Source organism: Antechinus flavipes, chromosome 5, assembly GCF_016432865.1.
Source record: "Antechinus flavipes isolate AdamAnt ecotype Samford, QLD, Australia chromosome 5, AdamAnt_v2, whole genome shotgun sequence".
Classification (NCBI taxonomy): domain Eukaryota; kingdom Metazoa; phylum Chordata; class Mammalia; order Dasyuromorphia; family Dasyuridae; genus Antechinus; species Antechinus flavipes.
This window is the reverse complement of record NC_067402.1, coordinates 114,280,550-114,301,316: the sequence shown is the minus strand read 5'-3', so window position 1 is coordinate 114,301,316 and position 20,767 is coordinate 114,280,550. Positions and strand designations below refer to the sequence as shown.

At 36.1% G+C, this 20,767-nt stretch overlaps 1 protein-coding gene across 2 annotated transcripts in view; it reads left to right on the top strand.

Annotated features, from left to right (window-relative positions):
• The window catches only part of NRF1 (nuclear respiratory factor 1), a 130,595-nt gene that overhangs the window by 15,374 nt on the left and 94,454 nt on the right, over positions 1–20,767 (top strand). For both annotated transcript variants that reach the window (XM_051962834.1, XM_051962833.1), the window contains exon 2: positions 20,533–20,764. In XM_051962834.1, coding sequence (XP_051818794.1) covers positions 20,542–20,764 — 223 coding nt within the window. In that variant the 5' untranslated portion in view covers positions 20,533–20,541. The remainder of the gene's footprint in view (positions 1–20,532; positions 20,765–20,767) is intronic.

Sequence of the window (20,767 nt, the reverse complement as noted above, 5' to 3'; positions counted from 1 at the left end):
GAGGTGTTGTAGAACCTAGTAGAAAGCAAGAAGATGAAAAGCATGAAAACTATTTGTCCAGGCAGGAGGTCCTGAGCACCTGAAGTGAGTTGGTAGCTGCAGAAGTCAAATTAAGAAAAGAGAAAATATGGAGTTAGAACTCACTTGTTTTAGTAACTGATCGAATCTCCCCATTCCCTCCTTATGTCCCCTCCCTATGTGTGTGTGTAGATATACCTATCTGTACACACCCAGATATTGTGAAGCTTCAAAGTCAGAGTCACTGAGAGCATACTGGGGCTCTTAATAGGAATAGGAAGTCAGAAGAAGAAGCTAATTTCAGACACGTTTGAGTTGAAGTGATATATAGGGGACAAGAATGTAGGGACAGAATGTAGGGGAATGTTTATTTAGGGTGAAAGGAAGAAGTAGAATCCTTGAAGAGATTGCAAACTCCTCAGCATAAATAATCTTTTAAAGAGGAACTGTGGGGGTATTTCTTTTACTGGTGATAGCAAAGTTAAGATAGATTGATAAAAGCATTTTAGTGTTTACTATGTGCCAGGCACTGTACTAAGGACTTGGGATACCTGTAAAAATAAAGAAGGCAGTCTTTGCTTTCATTTGGATGAGAGAAGATAATATATAAAGAGGTAATGGAAAGTGGAAGAAAGGATACTCTCATGGGGGCATGTCTGGAGATTATAAGAAGTGGGGTGATGGAAGTTGGTTCCCTGTCTAAATAAGACAAGCTTACTTGCCAGTTATGAGGAAGCCAGGAGTGGAGTCCTAGTTTCTACCGTGTTTCCCTGATAATAAGACCTATCCCGAAAATAAGCCCTCCCCTTACTGTGTAAGATTCTGCTAAAATAAGCCCTCCCCCTAAAATAAGCCCTATTGAGATTGCTACTGTAGTGAAGGTGATCCCCTGCGCTACACGCTACATTACGGTACCCTCTGTATGCACCGTCCCCCGTTCCCCCCTCCACCCCGTGAAACGCACGCCGCACTCAGAGCTGCAGCAGTGAGCGTGTCATCCTGTTATTCCTTTTTTTTTTTTTTTTTAATAACTTTTTATTGATAGAACCCATGCCAGGGTAATTTTTTACAGCATTATCCCTTGCATTCACTTCTGTTCTGGTTTTTCCCCTTCCTCCACCCCCTCCCCCAGATGGCAAGCAGTCCTTTACATGTTGAATAGGTTACAGTATATCCTAGATACAATATATGTGTGCAGAACCAAACAGTTTTCTTGTTGCACAGGGAGAATTGAATTCAGAAGGTATAAATAAACCGGGAAGAAAAACAAAAATGCAAGCAGTTTATATTCATTTCCCAGTGTTCTTTCTTGGGTGTAGCTGCTTCTGTCCATCTTTGATCTATTGAAACTGAATTAACTCTCTTTATCGAAGAGATCCACTTCCATCAGAATACATTCTCAAAGAATATCATTGTTGAGGTATATAATGATCTCCTGGTTCTGCTCATTTCACTTAGCATCAGTTCATGTAAGTCTCGCCAGTCCTCTCTGTATTCATCCCGCTGGTCATTCCTTACAGAACAATAATATTCCATAACGTTCATATACCACAATTTACTCAACCATTCTCCAATTGATGGGCATCCATTAATTTTCCAGTTTCTAGCCATTACAAACAGGGCTGCCACAAACATTTTGGCACATACAGGTCCCTTTCCCTTCTTTAGTATCTCTTTTGGGTATAAGCCCAGTAGAAACACTGCTGGATCAAAGGCTATGCCCAGTTTGATAACTTTTTGAGCATAGTTCCAAATTGCTCTCCAGAATGGCTGGATGTGTTCACAATTCCACCAGCAATGTATCAGTGTCCCTATTTTCTCACATCCCCTCCAACATTCCACATTATCTTTCCCTGTCATTCTAGCCAATCTGACAAGTGTGTAGTGGTATCTCAGAGTTGTCTTAATTTGCATTTCTCTGATTAATAATGATTTGGAGCATATTTTCATATGTCTAGAAATAGTTTCAATTTCTTCATCTGAGAATTGTCTGTTCATATCCTTTGACCATTTATCAATTGGAGAATGGTTTGATTTCTTATAAATTAGAATCAATTCTCTATATATTTTGGAAATGAGGCCTTTATCAGAACCTTTGATTGTAAAAATGTTTTCCCAGTTTATTGTTATCCTTCTAATCTTGTCTGCATTTGTTTTGTTTGTACAAAAACTTTTCAATTTGATATAATCAAAATTTTCTATTTTGTGGTTAATAGTGATCTCTAGTTCTTCTTTGGTCATAAATTCCTCCCTCTTCCACAGGTCTGACAGGTAAACTATCCTATGCTCTTCCAATTTATTTATAATCACATTCTTTATGCCTAAGTCATGAACCCATTTTGACCTTATCTTGGTATACGGTGTTAAGTGTGGGTCAATGCCTAGTTTCTGTCATACTAATTTCCAATTTTCCCAGCAATTTTTGTCAAATAATGCATTCTTATCCCAGAAACTGGGGTCTTTGGGTTTAACAAACACTATATTATTAAAGTTATTGGCTGTTTTGTCCTTTGAACCTAACCTATTCCATTGATCAACTAGTCTATTTCTTAGCCAATACCAGATGGTTTTAGTAACTGCTGCTTTATAATATAATTTTAGATCTGGTACAGCTAGGCCACCTTCATTTGATTTTTTTTTTCATTAATTCCCTTGAAATTCTTGACCTTTTGTTTTTCCATATGAACTTTGTTGTTATTTTTTCTAGTTCATCAAAGTAGTTTTTTGGGAGTCTAATTGGTATAGTGCTAAATAATTTAGGTAGTATTGTCATCTTTATTATATTTGCTCACCCAATCCAAGAGCATTTAATATTTTTCCAGTTGGTTAGATCAGACTTAATTTGTGTAGAAAGTGTTTTGTAGTTTTGCTCATAAAGTTTCTGATTTTCCCTTGGCAGATAGATTCCTAAATATTTTATACAATCAGTAGTTACTTTAAATGGAATTTCTCTTGTTAGTGATATATAAGAATGCTGATGATTTATGTGGATTTATTTTGTATCCTGCAACTTTGCTGAAGGTGTGGATTGTTTCTAATAATTTTTTAGTAGAGTCTCTGGGGTTCTCTAAGTATACTATAATATCATCAGCAAAGAGTGATAATTTGGTTTCCTCATTGCCTATTTTTATTCCTTTAATCTCTTTCTCAACTCTTATTGCCAAAGCTAGCATTTCTAATACAATATTAAATAGTAACGGTGATAGTGGGCAGCCTTGTTTCACTCTTGATCTTATTGGGAATGGTTGCAGTTTGTCCCCGTTACATATGATGCTTACTGTTGGTTTTAAATAGATGCTACTGATTATTTTAAGGAAAAGTCCGTTTATTTCTATACTCTCAAGAGTTTTTAATAGGAATGGATGTTGGATTTTATCAAATGCTTTTTCTGCATCTATTGAGATGATCATATGGTTTTTGTTAATTTGATTATTAATATGGCCAATTATACTGGTAGTTTTCCTAATATTGAATCAGCCCTGCATTCCTGGTATAAATCCTACTTGATCGTGGTGTATTATCCTGGGGATGATTTTCTGTAGTCTTTTTGCTAATATCTTATTTAAGATTTTAGCATCAATATTCATTAGGGAGATTGGTCTATAATTTTCTTTCTCTGTTTTCAACCTACCTGGTTTAGGTATCAGTACCATGTCTGTGTCATAAAAGGAGTTTGGTAGGACTCCTTCATTCCCTATTTTTTCAAATAGTTTATAAAGCACTGGGGCTAATTGTTCTTTGAATGTTTGGTAGAATTCACATGTAAATCCATCTGGTCCCGGGGATTTTTTTTAGGGAGTTGATAAATAGCTTGTTCTATTTCTTTTTCTGAAATGGGACTATTTAAGCAACTTACTTCTTCCTCCTATAATCCTATAAAGCCTATATTTTTGGAGGTAGTCATCCATTTTGCTTAGGTTATCAAATTTATTGGCATAAAGTTGGGCAAAGTAATCCCTTATTATTTCTTTAATTTCCTCTTCATCAGTGGTAAGTTCTTCTTTTTCATTTTTAAGACTGCTAATTTGATTTCCCTCTCTCCTTTTTCTAATCAGATTTACCAAAGGTTTATCAATTTTATTGGTTTTTTCATAAAACCAACTCTTAGTTTTATTTATTAGTTCAATAGTTTTTTTTACTTTCTATATTATTAATTTCTCCTTTTAATTTTAGAATTTCAAGTTTAGTGATTGATTGGGGGTTTTTAATTTGGTCTTTTTCTAACTTTTTAGTTTGCAGGCCCAATTCATTGATCTTTTCTTTTTCTATTTTATTCATGTAAGCCTCTAAGGATATAAAATTTCCCCTTATTACTGCTTTGGCTGCATCCCATAAATTTTGATATGATGTTTCATTGTTATCATTATCTCGAGTGAAATTATTAATTGTGTCTATAATTTGCTGTTTCACCCAATCATTCTTTAAGATGAGATTATTTAGTTTCCAATGGTCTATTTACTCCTAACTTTTTGTTGAATGTAGTTTTTATTGCATTGTGATCTGAAAAGAAAGCATTTACTATTTCTGCCTTCCTGCATTTAATTTTGAGGTCTTTATGTCCTAATATATGGTCAGTTTTTGTGTAGGTTCCATGAACTGCTGCTGAGAGAAAAAGTCACCTTTCTGTGACTCCTTTCTGTCACCATTCACTTTTCTTCAGAGAGCTATCATACCTAATTTTTCTAATATTCTATTTACCTCTTTAATTTCTTTCTTATTTATTTTGTGATTTGATTTATCTAAATCTGAGAGTGCAAGATTGAGGTCTCCCACTATTATAATTTTGCTGTCTATTTCTTCTCGCAACTCTCATAACTTCTCTTTAAGGAAGTTAGATGCTATATCACTTGGTGCATATATGTTTAATACTGATATTGCTTCATTGTCTGTAGTACCCTTAAGCAAGATGTAGTTTCCTTCCTTATCTCTTTTAATTAGATCAATCTTTGCTTTTGCTTGATCTGAGATAAGGATGGCTACCCCTGCTTTTTTGACTTCACCTGAAGCATAATAGATTCTGCTCCAGCCTTTTACCTTTACTCTGTATGTATCTCTCTGTTTTAAATGTGTTTCCTGTAAACAACAGATTGTAGGGTTCTGACTTTTGATCCAGTCTGCTATCTGCCTCCTCTTTATGGGAGAGTTCATCCCATTCACATTTATGGTTAAAATAACCAATTCTGTATTTCCTGCCATCCTAATATCCTCAGATTATACTTTTCTTTTTCTTGCCCTCCTTCCCTTCTTCCCTAGTATTAAACTTATTGGTCCCACTAATGTCACGCAGCTCTCCCTCTTTAGTATCCCTCCCTCTTCCCTTCCCTTTGAATCCCTTCCCCTTTCTTGTACCCTTCCCTTATTACTCTTTTTCCGTCTCCCTTTTCCTCTCCCACTTTTTAATGAAGTGAGAGAGGAATCTCTGTAAAACAAATATGTCAATTGTTTCCTCTTTGAGCCAGCTCTGATGAGAGTAGGATTCACACAACGTTCCTCCCCCTCTCTAAGTTCCCTCATATATGATAGGTTTCCTTTGCCTCGTTGTCGCATGTAGTTTCCCTCTTTTTGTCTCCCCTCTTCCCTTTTTCTGACACTATCCCCTTTCCATTTCTACTTCCCTTTTTTATGTTATATCGGTAAAGTCAAATTATACATATGGTTTTTATGTATATCCACAACAGAAATACAGTTCTCAAGAGTTCCTTTTACCCTTTTCTACTTCTCTTGATTCCTGTTGTTGGAGATCAAATTTTTTGTTTAAGTCTGGTTTTTTCCTTAGAAACAGATGGAATTCCTCTATTTCATTAAATGTTCATCTTCTTCCGTGGAAAAAAATACTCAGCTTAGCTGGGTAGCTTATTCTTGGCTGTATTCCAAGTTCTTTTGCCTTCCGGAATATCTGATTCCAGGCCCTTTGATCCTTTAATGTTGAGGCAGCCAGATCTTGCATGACCCTTATTGTGGCATCCTCGGTATTTGAACTGTTTTTTCCTGGCTGCTTGTAAAATTTTTTCTTTAGTCTGAAAATTCTGAAGTTTGGCCACAATATTCCTCGGAGTCTTTATTTTAGGGTCTTTTTCAGAAGGTGTTCGATGAATTCTTTCAATCAACCTATTTTTCTAGGCTTGTTATATATCTCTGCCCTCCCCAGCCTCCATAGTCCAGCTAAACTGTCCTTCTTCTTCTTCTTCCTCACACATGATGTTCCTTCTGTTATCTGTACACCTTTTTTGTTCTCCCTGCCGGTTTGCACTAAACCTCAGCCTCTGTCTTCTAAAGCAATACGAAATAAGGGCAGCTTATTGTAGTGGCTAAGTACTGAACCTGGAATCAGAAAGACCTGCTTTCAAATGTAGCCTCAGACAGTCACTCCTCCTCTTTGCCTCCGTAAAATGGAATCTGTAAAATGGAATAATATCATCTAACTTCCAAGAGAGTTGTGAGGAGATAATAATTGTGTAAGGTTTTTAGCACACACACACACGTTTGCACATATATGTTAACTGCTAATGTCATTATTGATATTTCCTGCAACTGTCCAGCACTTGTCTATCAAGAGGAAGGGCTGTATTTCAGCCATTTCTTTGACATCTATTGGTTACTACGTTGATTAAAATTCAAAGGTTTTTAGTGTTGTTTTTAAAATGTTGTTGATTCACCTACTTTTACTGTTAGCGTTTCATTTTCTTTTACTGGAAATGAGGAGAATACATTCCTTTCCTCTTTCCATGAGGAAATGTGGTGTAAAAGCAAAAGAATGAGCCCAGGCACCAGAAAACTTTGGTTCAAGTCTCACTTCTGACCAATCCATCATGGCAAGTCCCTAAGACAGGCTGCTGCTTCCTCACCTGGTAGATCACAATCCAGGCCCTTTCTCTTTGCATGTCCTACATATCTAACAAACTGCTGGACATCCAGGCAATTTATACTCGCTGTGTCCCGGCTCTTTTCCCTTTCAAAATCTTCTCCTATTCTATCATCACTCAACTCTCAAATTTGTCTTCTCCAAGTGCAATTCTGGGTTTATTACTAACTCCTTCACTCCCACATTCAGTAAACTCAATAGCTCCCCCATAACTTCTAGACCCACACCTCATCTCCCACCTTTCCAAAAAGAAAAAAAGGCACTTCTGTGGGGTTTTTTTTAAGCCCTTCATATCTTTTCTATGTATATATCTGGATCTCTCCTTACCACTCTCAAGAAGCTTCTCTGGTTTGCTTCACATTACATCTATAAAGTCTTTTTTTTTTTTTTTTTTTTTTTTTTACAAGAAACCTTTCCTTGATTCTCTTTAACTTTAGTGTCTCCTGGTGCCTTTCTTCTGAGGTTATCTCCCATTTTTCCTGAATGTATCCTGTAGACAGTTTACTATATACAGGTAGCTATTTACAACTATAGTGTAGTTATTTGCTGGCACCTCCTCTCTAGACTGTGAATTTTTTTTAAATTTAATAATAACTTTTTGTTTTCAAAATACATGCAAAGATAATTTTCAACATTCATCCTTGCAAAACCTTGTGTTCCAAATTTTTCTCCATTTCCCTTCCCTAGACAACAAGTAATCCAACATGTTGAGCATGTGCAATTCCTCCATACATATCTCCACATTTATCATGCTACACAAGAAAAAGCAGATCATCAAGGGAAAAAAATGAGAAAGACAAAAAGCAAGCAAACAACACCACCAAAAATGAAAATACTATGTTGTGATCCACATGCTACCACAATCTTCTCTGGCTGCAGATGGCTCTCTTCATCACAAGACCATTGGAACTGGCCTGAATCATCTCATTGTTGAAAAGACTGTGAGCTTCTTAAGGGCAAGGACTGTTTTATCACTTTTTTGTACCCCCAGCAATTAGCACAGTGTTAGGAGCCTAGTAGTCACTTAATACATGCATGTGATCTATTGGTTCTTATTTGATTCTTGCTTCCTGTTGAAGATGCTAGAAATCTTGTGATCATTTTTGACTCTGCTTTTTCTTTCCTTTGACCTCTCCAGTGTGGGAGGAAGGCAGTCAGGATGGAGGCTGGGTAGTAAAAAGAACAGTGGAATTGGAGTTAGGACACCGGGAGTTAAATCTGGAGTCTGAGAATCACCAGGTTCTTTTTGTTCAGTCCCTCACTTGTAATTTTTTGAGGATCCCAAGACAAGCAAAACAAGTCTTGCCCTCAAGAAGCTTATATTCTGTTAGGGGAGACTTGTTTCCATGTAATGGAATGTATGTATGTATATATGTATGTGTGTATGTAATGTATGTAAATGTATGCAAATAAATATATACAAAACACCTATGTGATCAATAAAGGTCATTTCAAGGACTTTAATTGTTGCATCAGGAAAAGCCTGATTAGGAATGGCATTTCTACTGAGCTGATAAGGAAGCTAGGGATTCTAGGAATGGGGCAGCCTGTTTGTGGCAAAAGGCATATATTTTGTGGCTCAGATGCATGTTCTTCGCACTTGCCAGGCTGCCTTATTATTAATGGATTATAGTAGCTAACATGGTAATAGGGCAAGGGAGATCATGAAAGCAAATGGACAGTCCAGAGTTAGAGTGTAGTGTTTAGAGCTGGAACAAATCCTGAAGGTCATCAAGTCCTTCTCATTTCACAGATGAGGCAATGGGGCCCCAAAGAGGTAAAGGAAATGTCCAGGACACACACTTTGAACTTAGGTTCTTGGATTCCAGTGTCCCTTAGGCCTTGTTCAGTCAGTGACTTCCTAGGCAAGCCATTTTCATTTCTGGACCACAGATTCCTTATCTATAAGATGAGTGACTAAACTAGATAAGCTCTAAAATTTCTTCCATTTCTTTAAATAAAGAAAAAGTCTTAAGACCCTTCTCTCTCCACCCCTCATCTCCGTAAGACATTATAGTCAGATTGTGAGCAGAGGACGCTGCTTGGAAAATGAAGTTTTTCTGAAGTACCTGAGGACACTTGAATTCTATGAATGCTTACTTCTGACTGAGTCATTATTACTGAGATTTTATTTTTAAGTGAACATAATGACTAGATAACATATTCATTAAGTAAATCATCAATTACAATAATAGCACTTTCTGAAGCATAGCTGCCATGAGCTTCTTTAAAGTTTTTCTTTTAAAATTTCAGGTTACCCCTGCTCTACCAATCCCTTCTTCCCCCAGTTTTATTGCTTTTCCTAGCAATTAAATTTTTCTAATAGTGCAGAAAACAACTCACCCACATCTTTGTTACTTTTGCCTGTTTCTCATAAATCCTCCATATGGGGTCAGTTCTGTGCACTGGGTCCCTTTTAAGGTTTTGATTATTACATAGTGAGCTAGTGTAGCACATTGCCCGTGCTTTACTTTATCCGTTAGTTAGTAGCTTGCCTCCTTGTCCAAGCAAGATACTTTTTAACATGTGGTTCGTTATTGCTAAGTTGCCTATTGACATAAGGAAGGATATTGAAGGCTTCTTTGAAGAGTACAGCAAATTTGGAATCAAGCACAGTGGGTTCAAATCAGGACTTTGACAATTAACTAGTTGAATAACAAGTCAGTTAACCTTGTCTCCATCTGTTCAAATGGACATGACACTTATAACACCTATCTCACAGAGTTGTTGGAAGGAAAGTATATGATAAACTTTCAGGTACTATATAAATGGGAATTATCAGCTAGGAAAGATCAATTCATGTGCTGATAGGTTTCTTTCTAGAAATAGATCCTTAGGTTAGGCCTCTGAAATGATAACATTGGGTAAGATCTGTTAGGCAGAATCTCAAGACAAGTTTTTAAGTAGATGCCAAATTATGTAATGGAAGAACCAGCAGAACTGAGGCCTTCCACAGAACAAGGCAACAATGCTATATTTCATAGGAAGCAAGATCTGAATGAAAGTATCCTTTGTGATGTGAGCAAAGGGTGGGGAACCTCAGGCCATTTATGGTTCTCATTAATGGAAATGAAGGAAGCTTCCACCAATGCCAGCTTATTTTAATAAGTGTTTATTTAATTTCGGGCAATTTGGGGGAGTAGCTGTCGCCAAGTGGTCATCCAGCAAAGTGATCTGCCAACTGCATTCTTTGACCCAATTACATAAATCTTGGTACATTTAGAAGCATCCTGTCCGCAGTCAGTCCAACTTTTCTCCATTCCATTGCCTGACTACTACTGACAACCATATTATCCATGTCTAGCATAAAAAAAACAATACCTTAACTTCTGTAACTCACCTGTCTTTGATTTATAATGTACTTGTTATGTACTTGTAGGTGCACTTTTATTATCCTTTTGGCCATTTCCATTTTAATCTCTAAAAGATGGGAAAAGGAATGTGCTTGTAATATCAAGAAGAAACTGAATCTATGAATGGGTTCACCCTTTCTGGAATACAGTGTGGAATTAAAAATTACAATAATGTTCATATACATTAGACACTGTTTTCAAATAGCAGGATTTTATCCTAAAGAGATTTTTGGTGGAGGAATAATTAATCAATAAAAATAAACAATTATATTAATTAAAAATATCAGAATGATTTATTTGATTTTGGTTTTTTAAAAACCGTACCTGTGATTTGATTAGTATAGAGAAATACTGATGATCTCCCTCTATCAAGGCATATAATCATCTTCCCTGCAATTTATAGGCTTTGAGAATTGTTTGGGGGCAGTGAGAACTTGTATGACTTGCCCAGTACCATTTTAAATCTGTAGAGACTGGGATTGTCAGTATTTCTTGCTGATTCTGAGACCAGCCTCTCTCTGTCTTTTATACTATGTGATTTGGTCACCAAAAGGCTAAAGTCACTATAACTATCTTTTGTTCTCAGATCAATAAATTGATAAATAACAGAAGTTCACAACATGTATACAACCAGTTCTTAAAAATTTTCTTATATTCTGACTTACGTTAAAAACTTGAATATATGGAAATTTAAATAAATATTATAATTAAAAATTTTAGGAATATTCACTAGCTTTTTAAATGAGGCATATTAATAATCAGTAGCAAAACCACCTAAAATGGTAAGAGAATACTTAACTTTTATTTTAAGCAATTTAAGAGAAATATTTCCACTAAAGTCTTGATGATTTCTCGTGGAAAGTTGGTGATCTCAGATTTTCAGTGTCTGGGCAGTTGGAGCATACATTCTGCCAAGTTATACAACATTATAATGGCTTTGAGTATAGTCTAGCAACTGACTGTATATTGAACTTGGACTATTCCTTCAAGTACAAGAGAGACTCCTCACCAGACTTGTTGGCTAACAGCAGAAATGTTGTAAATGTTAGAGAAATCCAGGAGAGGAGTGAAATCACAGGTCACTGAAAAAGGTTGATTTTTTTTTTTTTTTTACCAGTTCAGACTTTTAATTTAATAAGATTTAGCTTAAAAGGATACATGATTCTTATTTTATGAATTTCCCAAGAATCCATTGACTTAGTGCTTTAATTAAGACATGGCCCAATAGTAGAAAAAAAATTCTCAGTAGGACTCTAGAGGGGGGGAAATGGTCTAAACAATTTATCTTCAAGTTCTAAAAAAAGTTGAAATTTTTTTTGTTTTAATTTTTAATACACATTGCTTTATAAATCATATTGGGAGAGAAAAATCAGAACAAAAGGGAAAAACCAGGGAAGGAAAAAAAACAAAAAAAGTGAACATAGCATGTTTTGATTTATATTCAAACTCTATAGTTCTTTTTCTGGATGCAGATGGCATTTTCTGTTTATTGGGATTGTTTTGGATCGCTGAACTACTGAGAAGAATTAAGCCTTTTATAGTTGAACATCGCACATCCTTGCTATTATTGTGTACAATGTATTCTTGGTTCTGCTTGTTTTGTTCAGCATATTCGTGTAAATCTTTCCAGGCTTTCCTATAATCAACTTGTTCATCATTTCTTACAGAATAGTAATATTTTATTATCCCTTCATATGCCACAATTTATTCAGCCATTCCCCAATTCATGGGCATTTTCCAATTCTTTGCTATCACAAAAAGAGCTACAAACTCTTTTTGCATATGTTTATCCCTCCTTTATGATTCCCTTGGGATATAGTCCCAATAATAGCACTGCTGGGTCAAAGGTATATGCACAGTTTTATAGCTCTTTAAGAAGGTTTTTTTTAAAAAATAATTTTTGCAGAAATTAATTTTTCCTAGGGAAAATTAATTTCTTGTAGATCTCAATTAGCCCCCACATGCCATAAGCTTCTGTAATAATAATTTGTTTTAAGCATCCATTAATAATGTCATTCATGAAAAATGGAATGCTCAGTCTTTCGGAAAGAGGACATATTTTGAAGGGGGGGTAAGAAGGCTTTGGCAGGCAGTTACCTGCATTTCCTATAGAAAGAATTATTTCAGTAGAAATGGAGCTTTAAATAGAAAATGAAATTCTGCACTTGTTTTTTTCTTTTTCTTTTCTTTTTTTAATTTGGTTTTGGTGCCCTCTAGTGTTTCAGTCAAGTTACAGTAAATATATTATGAAATAGGCATTCTGAGGAGTTCTCTTTTCTTGAATTGTTAATCTAGAATCTAGATAATTTAGATCCTAATAATTTAATAATTAAGAGTTACTTACATGTTCTCTATTATTTACTGTCCTATAGAGACCAATACTTTAATCCTAAACCTAAAATACCTAGATTTAGGATTAAAGTATTGGTCTTCATCTATCATACAATCTGGGTAAACTTATAGATTCAAAAATTTTTTTTTATGTTAGACATGGATAATATTGTTGTCAGAAGTAGTCAAGCAATGGAATGGAGGAAAGAAGCCTTTCCCACTACTACTTGTAATACCATCTTCATATAGGAAAGAAAGAGAGTATACAGTGTATTTGGCATGAGTGTGACACAGTGATAGAAGTTGTAGCATGCTACACACATAATAGTGTAATGTGTGATTGTGTGATGGCTCACACAAAAGTAGTTGTACAAAGTATCATCCAGGATGTGATATTTGGAAAAGTCATGCAACAAAAGAGAGGAATCACAAATGGATATCTTGAGTGTTTCATTTTTATGTACTTTTAATATGATGATTAAAAATCCTAGAGGAAAATCCTCAACATGGTGGATAGATATTCTGAATTGAAAAGGTATGGATAACTTTTGACACACATTTTCAGTGGTAGCATCTACAGAAAGATCATGAATCCATTGATAATCCTAAACTGTAAGCTTCATAAAGTCAGGGACTCTCTTTTGAAAATTTTATTAATTATTTTTTATTGTGACATTAACAAAATCTACCTAAATGGCATATATGTATTGGAATAGAAAAGGCAGTGTACAGGAAACGGACTATTTTGCATTGCCTCCTTTTTTTAGTGTACAATAAATTCAACAAGTAATTTTTAAACTGTGTGTTATTCTTTCTGGTCTTCCTTCTGCCTTCTTTTTTTACATTTAAAAAAATGTTCTAATAACTCTTCTTTTTCTTTCTTTTTTTGGCAACCTCAACTCACCCCTCATTCCCTTCTTTTCCAAGCCTACCCTATCACTCTCCTTCCCCCCTCAAAAAAATAACACCTTTATAACAAATATGCATAGCCAAGCAAAATAAATTTTTTTTCATTGGTCTGTCCAAAAAAGTTAGGCACTTTGAGTCTGTCAATAGGTAAGGAAAGCAGCACTGAATTGATCAGAATTCTTAAATTTTAAAGTTATTAGTCTTTTCAGTGTTTTGTTGTTGTATAAATTGTCTTCCTGGCTTTTCTCACTTGATTACCAGTTTATCATGTTCATTATTTTGTGCATCTTCCCAGCTTTCTCCAAAGCCATCCTTTTCATCATTTCTTATGGCATAGTAATTTACCATAATTTGACTCGTAGATGTAATGTTCTGGTTAGTTTCTGGAGGTCTTTGGACCAGCCTTCATTTCAGCAGAGTAATCACCATGAGAATAGCCAGGGATAAAGTTCAGATGTCTTTATTGTCTCTTTTTCTGTCTTCTTGCTTGGGGCCCAGGCTAGCTTCTGGAGACCCTTCAAATGGGCTTTGGTCTCAGTGGAGAAATGAAGGAGGACAGGCCAGCCATCACGGTGGTGGGAGATGGAGTGAATGTCTTTTGTCCAGTCCTTGTTAGCTTTTATATATTCTATTATAATTACATCATCATAGGTGTCAATCTTGTAGAACTATATTAAGTACTAAGTACATGTAAAACTAGATAACCATTGTCTTATCAATTCCACTGAGTTAACACCTTGTTGTAGGACTAAATCAAGCATACTGAGCCTTAAGTATACTTCTCCAGAATTCTGGCCCATTACAAGTAGAAGGGGTCTTACCTAACTAACTTTGTACTTAGCTACTAGCACAGTACTCTCAACATAATCAAATACACAAAAGGTCTTTGACTTCATAAGTTTGGGGAATTTCTTTTGTGGGAGCTCTTTCTACTGATATTTAGAAGATAAGTCCTAGAGGAGAAGGAAGTTTCTTGAAGTACATAGACATTCAAGACCTAACCCAGGGTCACACACTTTGTAAGTGGGGACCTATGCTTTCCTTTCCCTGTCCTTCCTCTCTTTGCAACGTCCAGAATTAATAAATTGAACTTCCTTGCCTCTTTGCTTCTTGATATTTACCACCCTGACTTCAAATGCTTTTATCCCCATTCCTGTAACAATTAATGCCACTTAGCAGGAAACTATTTTCCTGCCCCTTCCTCATTGTTCTTTCATTCCTACTTGAATATCTCAACCAAGTCCTCTGCCCCCTTGTGCTGTCCCTCCTAGATTTCTTGTTCCGTACTGAACTAACTGCCCTTCATCCTGGATCACTTTCTCTCATATGTTTTTCCATCTGTTGAGATTCACCAGAACCTCTTTCTTCTTGGATGACGTTGACTCTACCTTCTCTCATAACTGTCCCATTGGACCTAGAGGGGGAATGAGAACACTTGCTCCCTGTTGTCACTCTCAGAATCCTTGCTTCCTTAACTCAGTAACTTTTACTTTTTTGAAGTCCATACAACTAAAATTATCAATCCCATCAAAATTAGGGTAGATGCAGAGTATTGACCTTTGAGTTCTTTTGCCTTCTTAAAGAGCTCAGTACCAGGTTCACTAGCATCCATTCTGTCCCCATTCCTACCTTTATCCTGGGGAACTTTAATATTCATGTAGAAGCTTCCTCAAACTCTAACCTTCTATGGCCTTCACTTCACTTTAGCTAGGTATGGGCCTGGTTACATGCTGGACCTTTCTGTTGCCCCAAAGTATTCCACTTCTCTAATAAGAAAGTCTGACAATCCTCCTATTGGACCATAATTTCTTATCATTCCTCCTCCCCTGGGCTTCACTGCTGTGTTCCCCACCCTCATGAGACTTACATTCTCTCTATTTTTCAGAACTTTCTCAGGCCTATCAATGGCTTTATTCTCTGTTTTCTCTAGTGTTGACCCATTTCAGCTCAACCCTGTTCTCCCTCTTGAACTCTTTCCTCATTGGCCTTTCTTAGTTACTTCTCTTGTCAAGCCTTTGCCCCAAATTACTCCTATATGAATGTGTATTTTTACAAATTGTCATGTACTCGTGTTTATATTTCTAGGAGTACTGATTATCTCCTCTATTAGGATAATAAACTACCCGAGACTAGGGATTGTTTTATTCTTTGTTATTAGATTCCCCCATGTCTATCCTGGTCTCTAGTGTACAGTAATAATAAATGTTTTTTGCTTAATTGTATTTATGGTGAGTACTGGGCCTATGGGTTTTCGGTCCTAAGAGTTAAATACTTTCCTTTGTTGTTGTCCTTTGTCCTTCATTCTCAAAGAGGACTGTGACATAGTTGGGGATGCCATGACTTCAAGTGAGCTGGATTTCAGTGAGAGAGGGCCGTGAAAGGGCACCTGCCTCACTTTCCCCTCCAGAGCCATCTGACACTTTGTTTTTATTTTAATTTTACAGTGAAATATCTGTTAGACAGTTTCATGTAAAAATATCATCAGCATCTCAAACTCTACATGTTCAAAGTGGAACTTATCATTCCCCTTAACCTGCCACCTGTATCAAATTTCCATTATTTTGTTGACGACATTGCCCTTTCTGTCACCCAAGTTGGAATCATCTTCATCTTTTTCTTCTGTCTCACCTCCCATAAAAGCCATATTTTGTGTGTGTGTGTGTGTGTGTGTGTGAGAGAGAGAGATCAACTAGATACATGCATTTAATCAAAAAGCATTTATCATTCTTTAGATGCCATTATGTATAGGCAGCAAAAATGAAAAGGTCCCTAATCTCAAGAATATCACATTCTCTTAGGGTAGACTCCATGCATACATATAAGTGTATATAAAAGAAAAACAAGTGGATTTTTTTTTCAAAGGAAACAGGCCAACAGATGAAGGTGTTAAGAAAAGGCTATATTTTGAGGAATTTGAGGCAAGGATTCAAAGCTAAGGTTAAGGAGGAAAATTGATTTTTAGAAAGTTTTATTGAATTCTCTGATAGAGGAGGGTATTTCTCAATGCCAACTTGAAGATTCTGAATATCTGATTTTTGATCTTCCTCTTGACAGACTGACAGGCAGACACACACACAAATGTAAGGGAGAGCTAGGTCACATTGTGTTTGTTAGGGCATAACATGGTAATTTGTGTTGTTGTATGAAGAAAATAGCTGTAGCACTTTGGGCCCTTCCTTATTTATGTTACCTCTGAGCCTTTCCTGCCCCAAGTGTTTGGATATGACTGGCAGCTCCTGGGGGAGGTAGCCATTCTTTATGTGGGCTTAATTATTACTGTTTCTAACAATGTTACCTGTGTATTTGATCTTGGTGCCTTGCTGACTCCCAGAGGTAAGGGCACTTATCTGGCTATATACTAGCAGCTTTTAGGGGCTGAGGTGAGGAGGGTGGTGGTGACACGAATGGGCAGGCAAGGGAGAGAGGAATGAGAAACACAAAAGGAAAGGCAGTTATGGGGGAGTGGGGGAAGGGAGGAAGGGGAAGAAGAAAGAAAATCAGACTAGAAATGATGGCTCACCATGGAAAGAATGATGGATTTGAAGCCATAGAATTCAAGTTAGACCTTGTAGAACCTTGGACATATCTTTGCAACTGGTTTTTCATCTGTTAACTAAGAGAATTGTGATAGATGGTCTCCAAGGTCCTTTCAAGTTCTAAAATCATGATTCATAGCTTAAGGTTGCTTTCTATGGATCTGTAGAATACCTGGATCTCATCCCCTCCTTTTTTTTTTAATTGTGCTTCATACTTAGTTGGGCGGATGCGTGCATACACACAAAATCCAGTTGGTTTTCTTTAATATACACTTATATGTATGCATGGAGGATACCCTAAGAGAATGTGAAGGTGTAAAGATGTAAAGCTTTTTCCATTTAAAGACTCTTAGTTGAGGTGTAAACTCTTCCACCCTCCCTCTTTTTAATCTAAGTTTACATGTGGGAGTCAGTCCTGTAATATGGAGCCACTAGGAGCCACAGGGATATCACTATTTCATTAGTTCCTTCAGATTTATTTAAGATATGAATTTATATTGACTTTAATGTTTGGTAGTGTTTTGGAGTTGTGATTTTTTCTTTTTCTTTTTTTGTGCATTTTTAAAATTTATTTTTATTTTTTTAGACTTTTAAATTTATCTGTTTAAAGTTATGTATAAAAATTTCTGCCACCTCCTTAATTTAATTAGGTAGTGGGTTTTTTTTTTTTTTTAAATAAGTTGTGTACGTATGAAGGGAAGTAATTGTTAAAAGTCTCTGGCCTTTAATAATTGTTGATATAAGGGATATTTGTACTGGGCAGTCTTTTAGATGCATATTAATGTTTCTAAGGCTTTTGAAACGATTTTGCATTTATATTGTTTCCTGTCCCTTTCTGCATCTATTCAGTGGTTCAGAAAAATCACACCTCAAATTTTACCTGCTGTCTAGTTTGATTAGTCCATTTTGTCTGCTTTTTGTCCTTGCAGTGCCTCTCCCTTCCTAGCATTCTAATTGGTGATGATAATCAATGATTCTTTTCAACTGCTCAAAGCCCTTTGCAAACATTTTAAATTATAATACATCCTCAAGGCTAGCTATTCTGTGTTGAAATTAAGAAAGTGAGGTTGGATCTTTTAGATTTATAAAAGGATGTGTATTTCTAGGACCTAGTACTTAGTAGTAGTTTACTCCAAAGTCTTGACTTCCAGATTATTCTTAATAGGCCACACTCTTTCCCCTATGCCCTTTCCCCTATGTTTGGATTTACCCAGCTGGATATGTTCATTTAGGAAGTTTCCTTCAATTCAATATCTATTGAATGTGTCTTGCTCAGCAGATGAAAGCTGACTAGAATGTTTTGTGGAAATTGATGTGTAAGGTGTACTTTCCCCACTAGAACTCTAGCACTAATCTCTCATAAGCATGCATGTTTTTAATCTTTTTAAAAGCATTTTATTTTACAATAATATTTAAAGTAAAATTCATAAGAATTTGTTGTCAGATCAAGAATTTTAAAGCATCTTTACCTCTATTTTAGAAATAAAGAGAAGAAAGGTGGTGGTGACAAGGTTTTTGACCTTGTTCTTTGAACATCATTGGTAGGGAGGGGAAGTGTGGGATCTGTTAGCCCAAGTACATGGAAACCCAAATCCTTTTGAAAAACCATGCTTCTGTCTTGTCGTGGGTTATTTTAAAAATCATTTTGTGAAACAGTTTGTACCCTAGCCTAATAGCTAGTGAGATTTGATGGGAAAATGTCATTTTGCACTTTCTTGCATTGTCCTTTGTCTACCTGATTTGTATTGTTTAATTTAAATAGTTAAGAGCTTTCGTGATAAATCTGATGTAGACAGAAGTCCAGACTAAAGCATAGGAGAGAAATTCCACAGTTCATTGAGCTTGTTGGTTTGATCTAAATCATTTAAAGAGACACTTTTAAAAGAACATTTAAAAGAACAAAATTTTGCCTGGCAGATTTTGCTTCATTTTTTCAAAAGTGTTTACTGTGTATGAGCTACTGTGCTAGCATATGAAGGGAAGACTGTAGGGAAGATGTAAAGCATCTTAAAATACTAAATAAATAAATGGAAAAACAGGGTTTTTTATTCAGGGAATTAATAATATCAGAGGAAAGGCCAGATAGTTACAAAATTGTTACATTTTACTTTCCCCAGGAAAAATGTAGCACAGAAGCTGGAGTAAGAATTAAGACTACAAACAGTGATAGCTTGGAGCAGTGATAATTTTAGAGTAGCCTCTCCCTACCACAAGTAGTGGTTTAATTTCATGATCCTTAGAAATCCCAGAGGGAAAACCACTAAGTATTGCCACTATGTTTGGTGTATGTCTATGTTCAAAACTGGGCCCATAACTTCTCTTTACTTTTTCAATTGCCTCAAACCTCTTCTAAGCTTTGATTTGCCTTTTTTCTTCTGTCCCACCATCATCCTCATTATCCAGGTTTAAAACCTTGCAATCATCTTTGATTTTATTTTTCCTCATAACTCTTATTTCCTGTATCAAATCAGTGCTAAATCCTATTGATTGTTCTCCCTTTTTTTCATTCATTTAATTTTGGTAACCAAGTTATTATAAAATGTGGTGCTGGGCAATTCATTTAGACTCTGATCTAAAGACAGGGTGCCAGCTATTCCCCATACCAATTAAATCCTATTTCTAGCCTCCGCCTATCCTGGCAAGTAGTCTTACCTTAAGTATTACTTCCTAATGAGTCTCCTTGTTTCCATTCTCTCCAGCCTCCCAACCTACATTGTTTTAGGTTTCTTAATGGGCAACTTACCTCCTAAAAAATCTTTGCTGCATCGTGAGGGTGAAAAAGACAAACTTCTTAGCTAGTCATTTGAGGTCTTTCTGATTTGGCCCCATCCAATCCTTCAAACTTGTTTTCAGTCTCTCTCTCTTTTTGTTAAGCCCCAGAGTTACAGAAAAACCAAAACAGTCAGCCTTCTTCTGAGAAGTCATCTACCTTCATGTGATTATCACATTCCTTCTATCTATCAAAATCTTACTTGATTTTCAAAGCTCAGCTTACATTCCATCTTTTCCCTAGAGTTTTCCAGTTTCTATTATAGCTATCTGTGTATGTATCTCATGTGCTTAATAGATTGTAAGTTTATATGGGGCAGAAATTTTGTGATTTTTAAAGCAATATTGCACCTTTAGTACCTAGTACTGTACTTCGAACATAGTAGACACCTAATAGTTGTTGACTGTAACTTTGGGTCTCTTTTAGAACAATATTCTGTGTTTTTTCCATAGAGTTTTGGATGGTATTTTCTACTTTTTTCTTTTTTAAAAAAAAACAGCTATCAAAAGGAGATTTTTTTTTTTTTTTTTTTGCTTTGCCATAATCAGAGTACTCCATATTTCTCTGAAAAGTAGCTGTGGTATTATACTGGATGTGGAATATAAATTACATACAGATGATGAAACTGTAGAAGCTTTTCAAAGTTCCTCTGCTACTGAGGAAAGCTTTTCTTCATTAGTTTAAATTTTATTCCCCTACTGACACTTCTAATTGATTCATGTTTTTTTCTGTCTTTTGCTTTTCTCTTGAAAGTATTTATTCATGGAGGAGCACGGAGTGACCCAGACAGAACATATGGCTACCATCGAAGCTCATGCAGTGGCCCAGCAAGTACAACAGGTCCATGTAGCCACTTATACAGAACACAGCATGCTGAGTGCTGATGAAGACTCTCCTTCTTCTCCTGAGGACACCTCCTATGATGATTCGGACATCCTCAACTCTACAGCCGCTGATGAAGTAACAGCCCACTTGGCTGCAGCAGGTA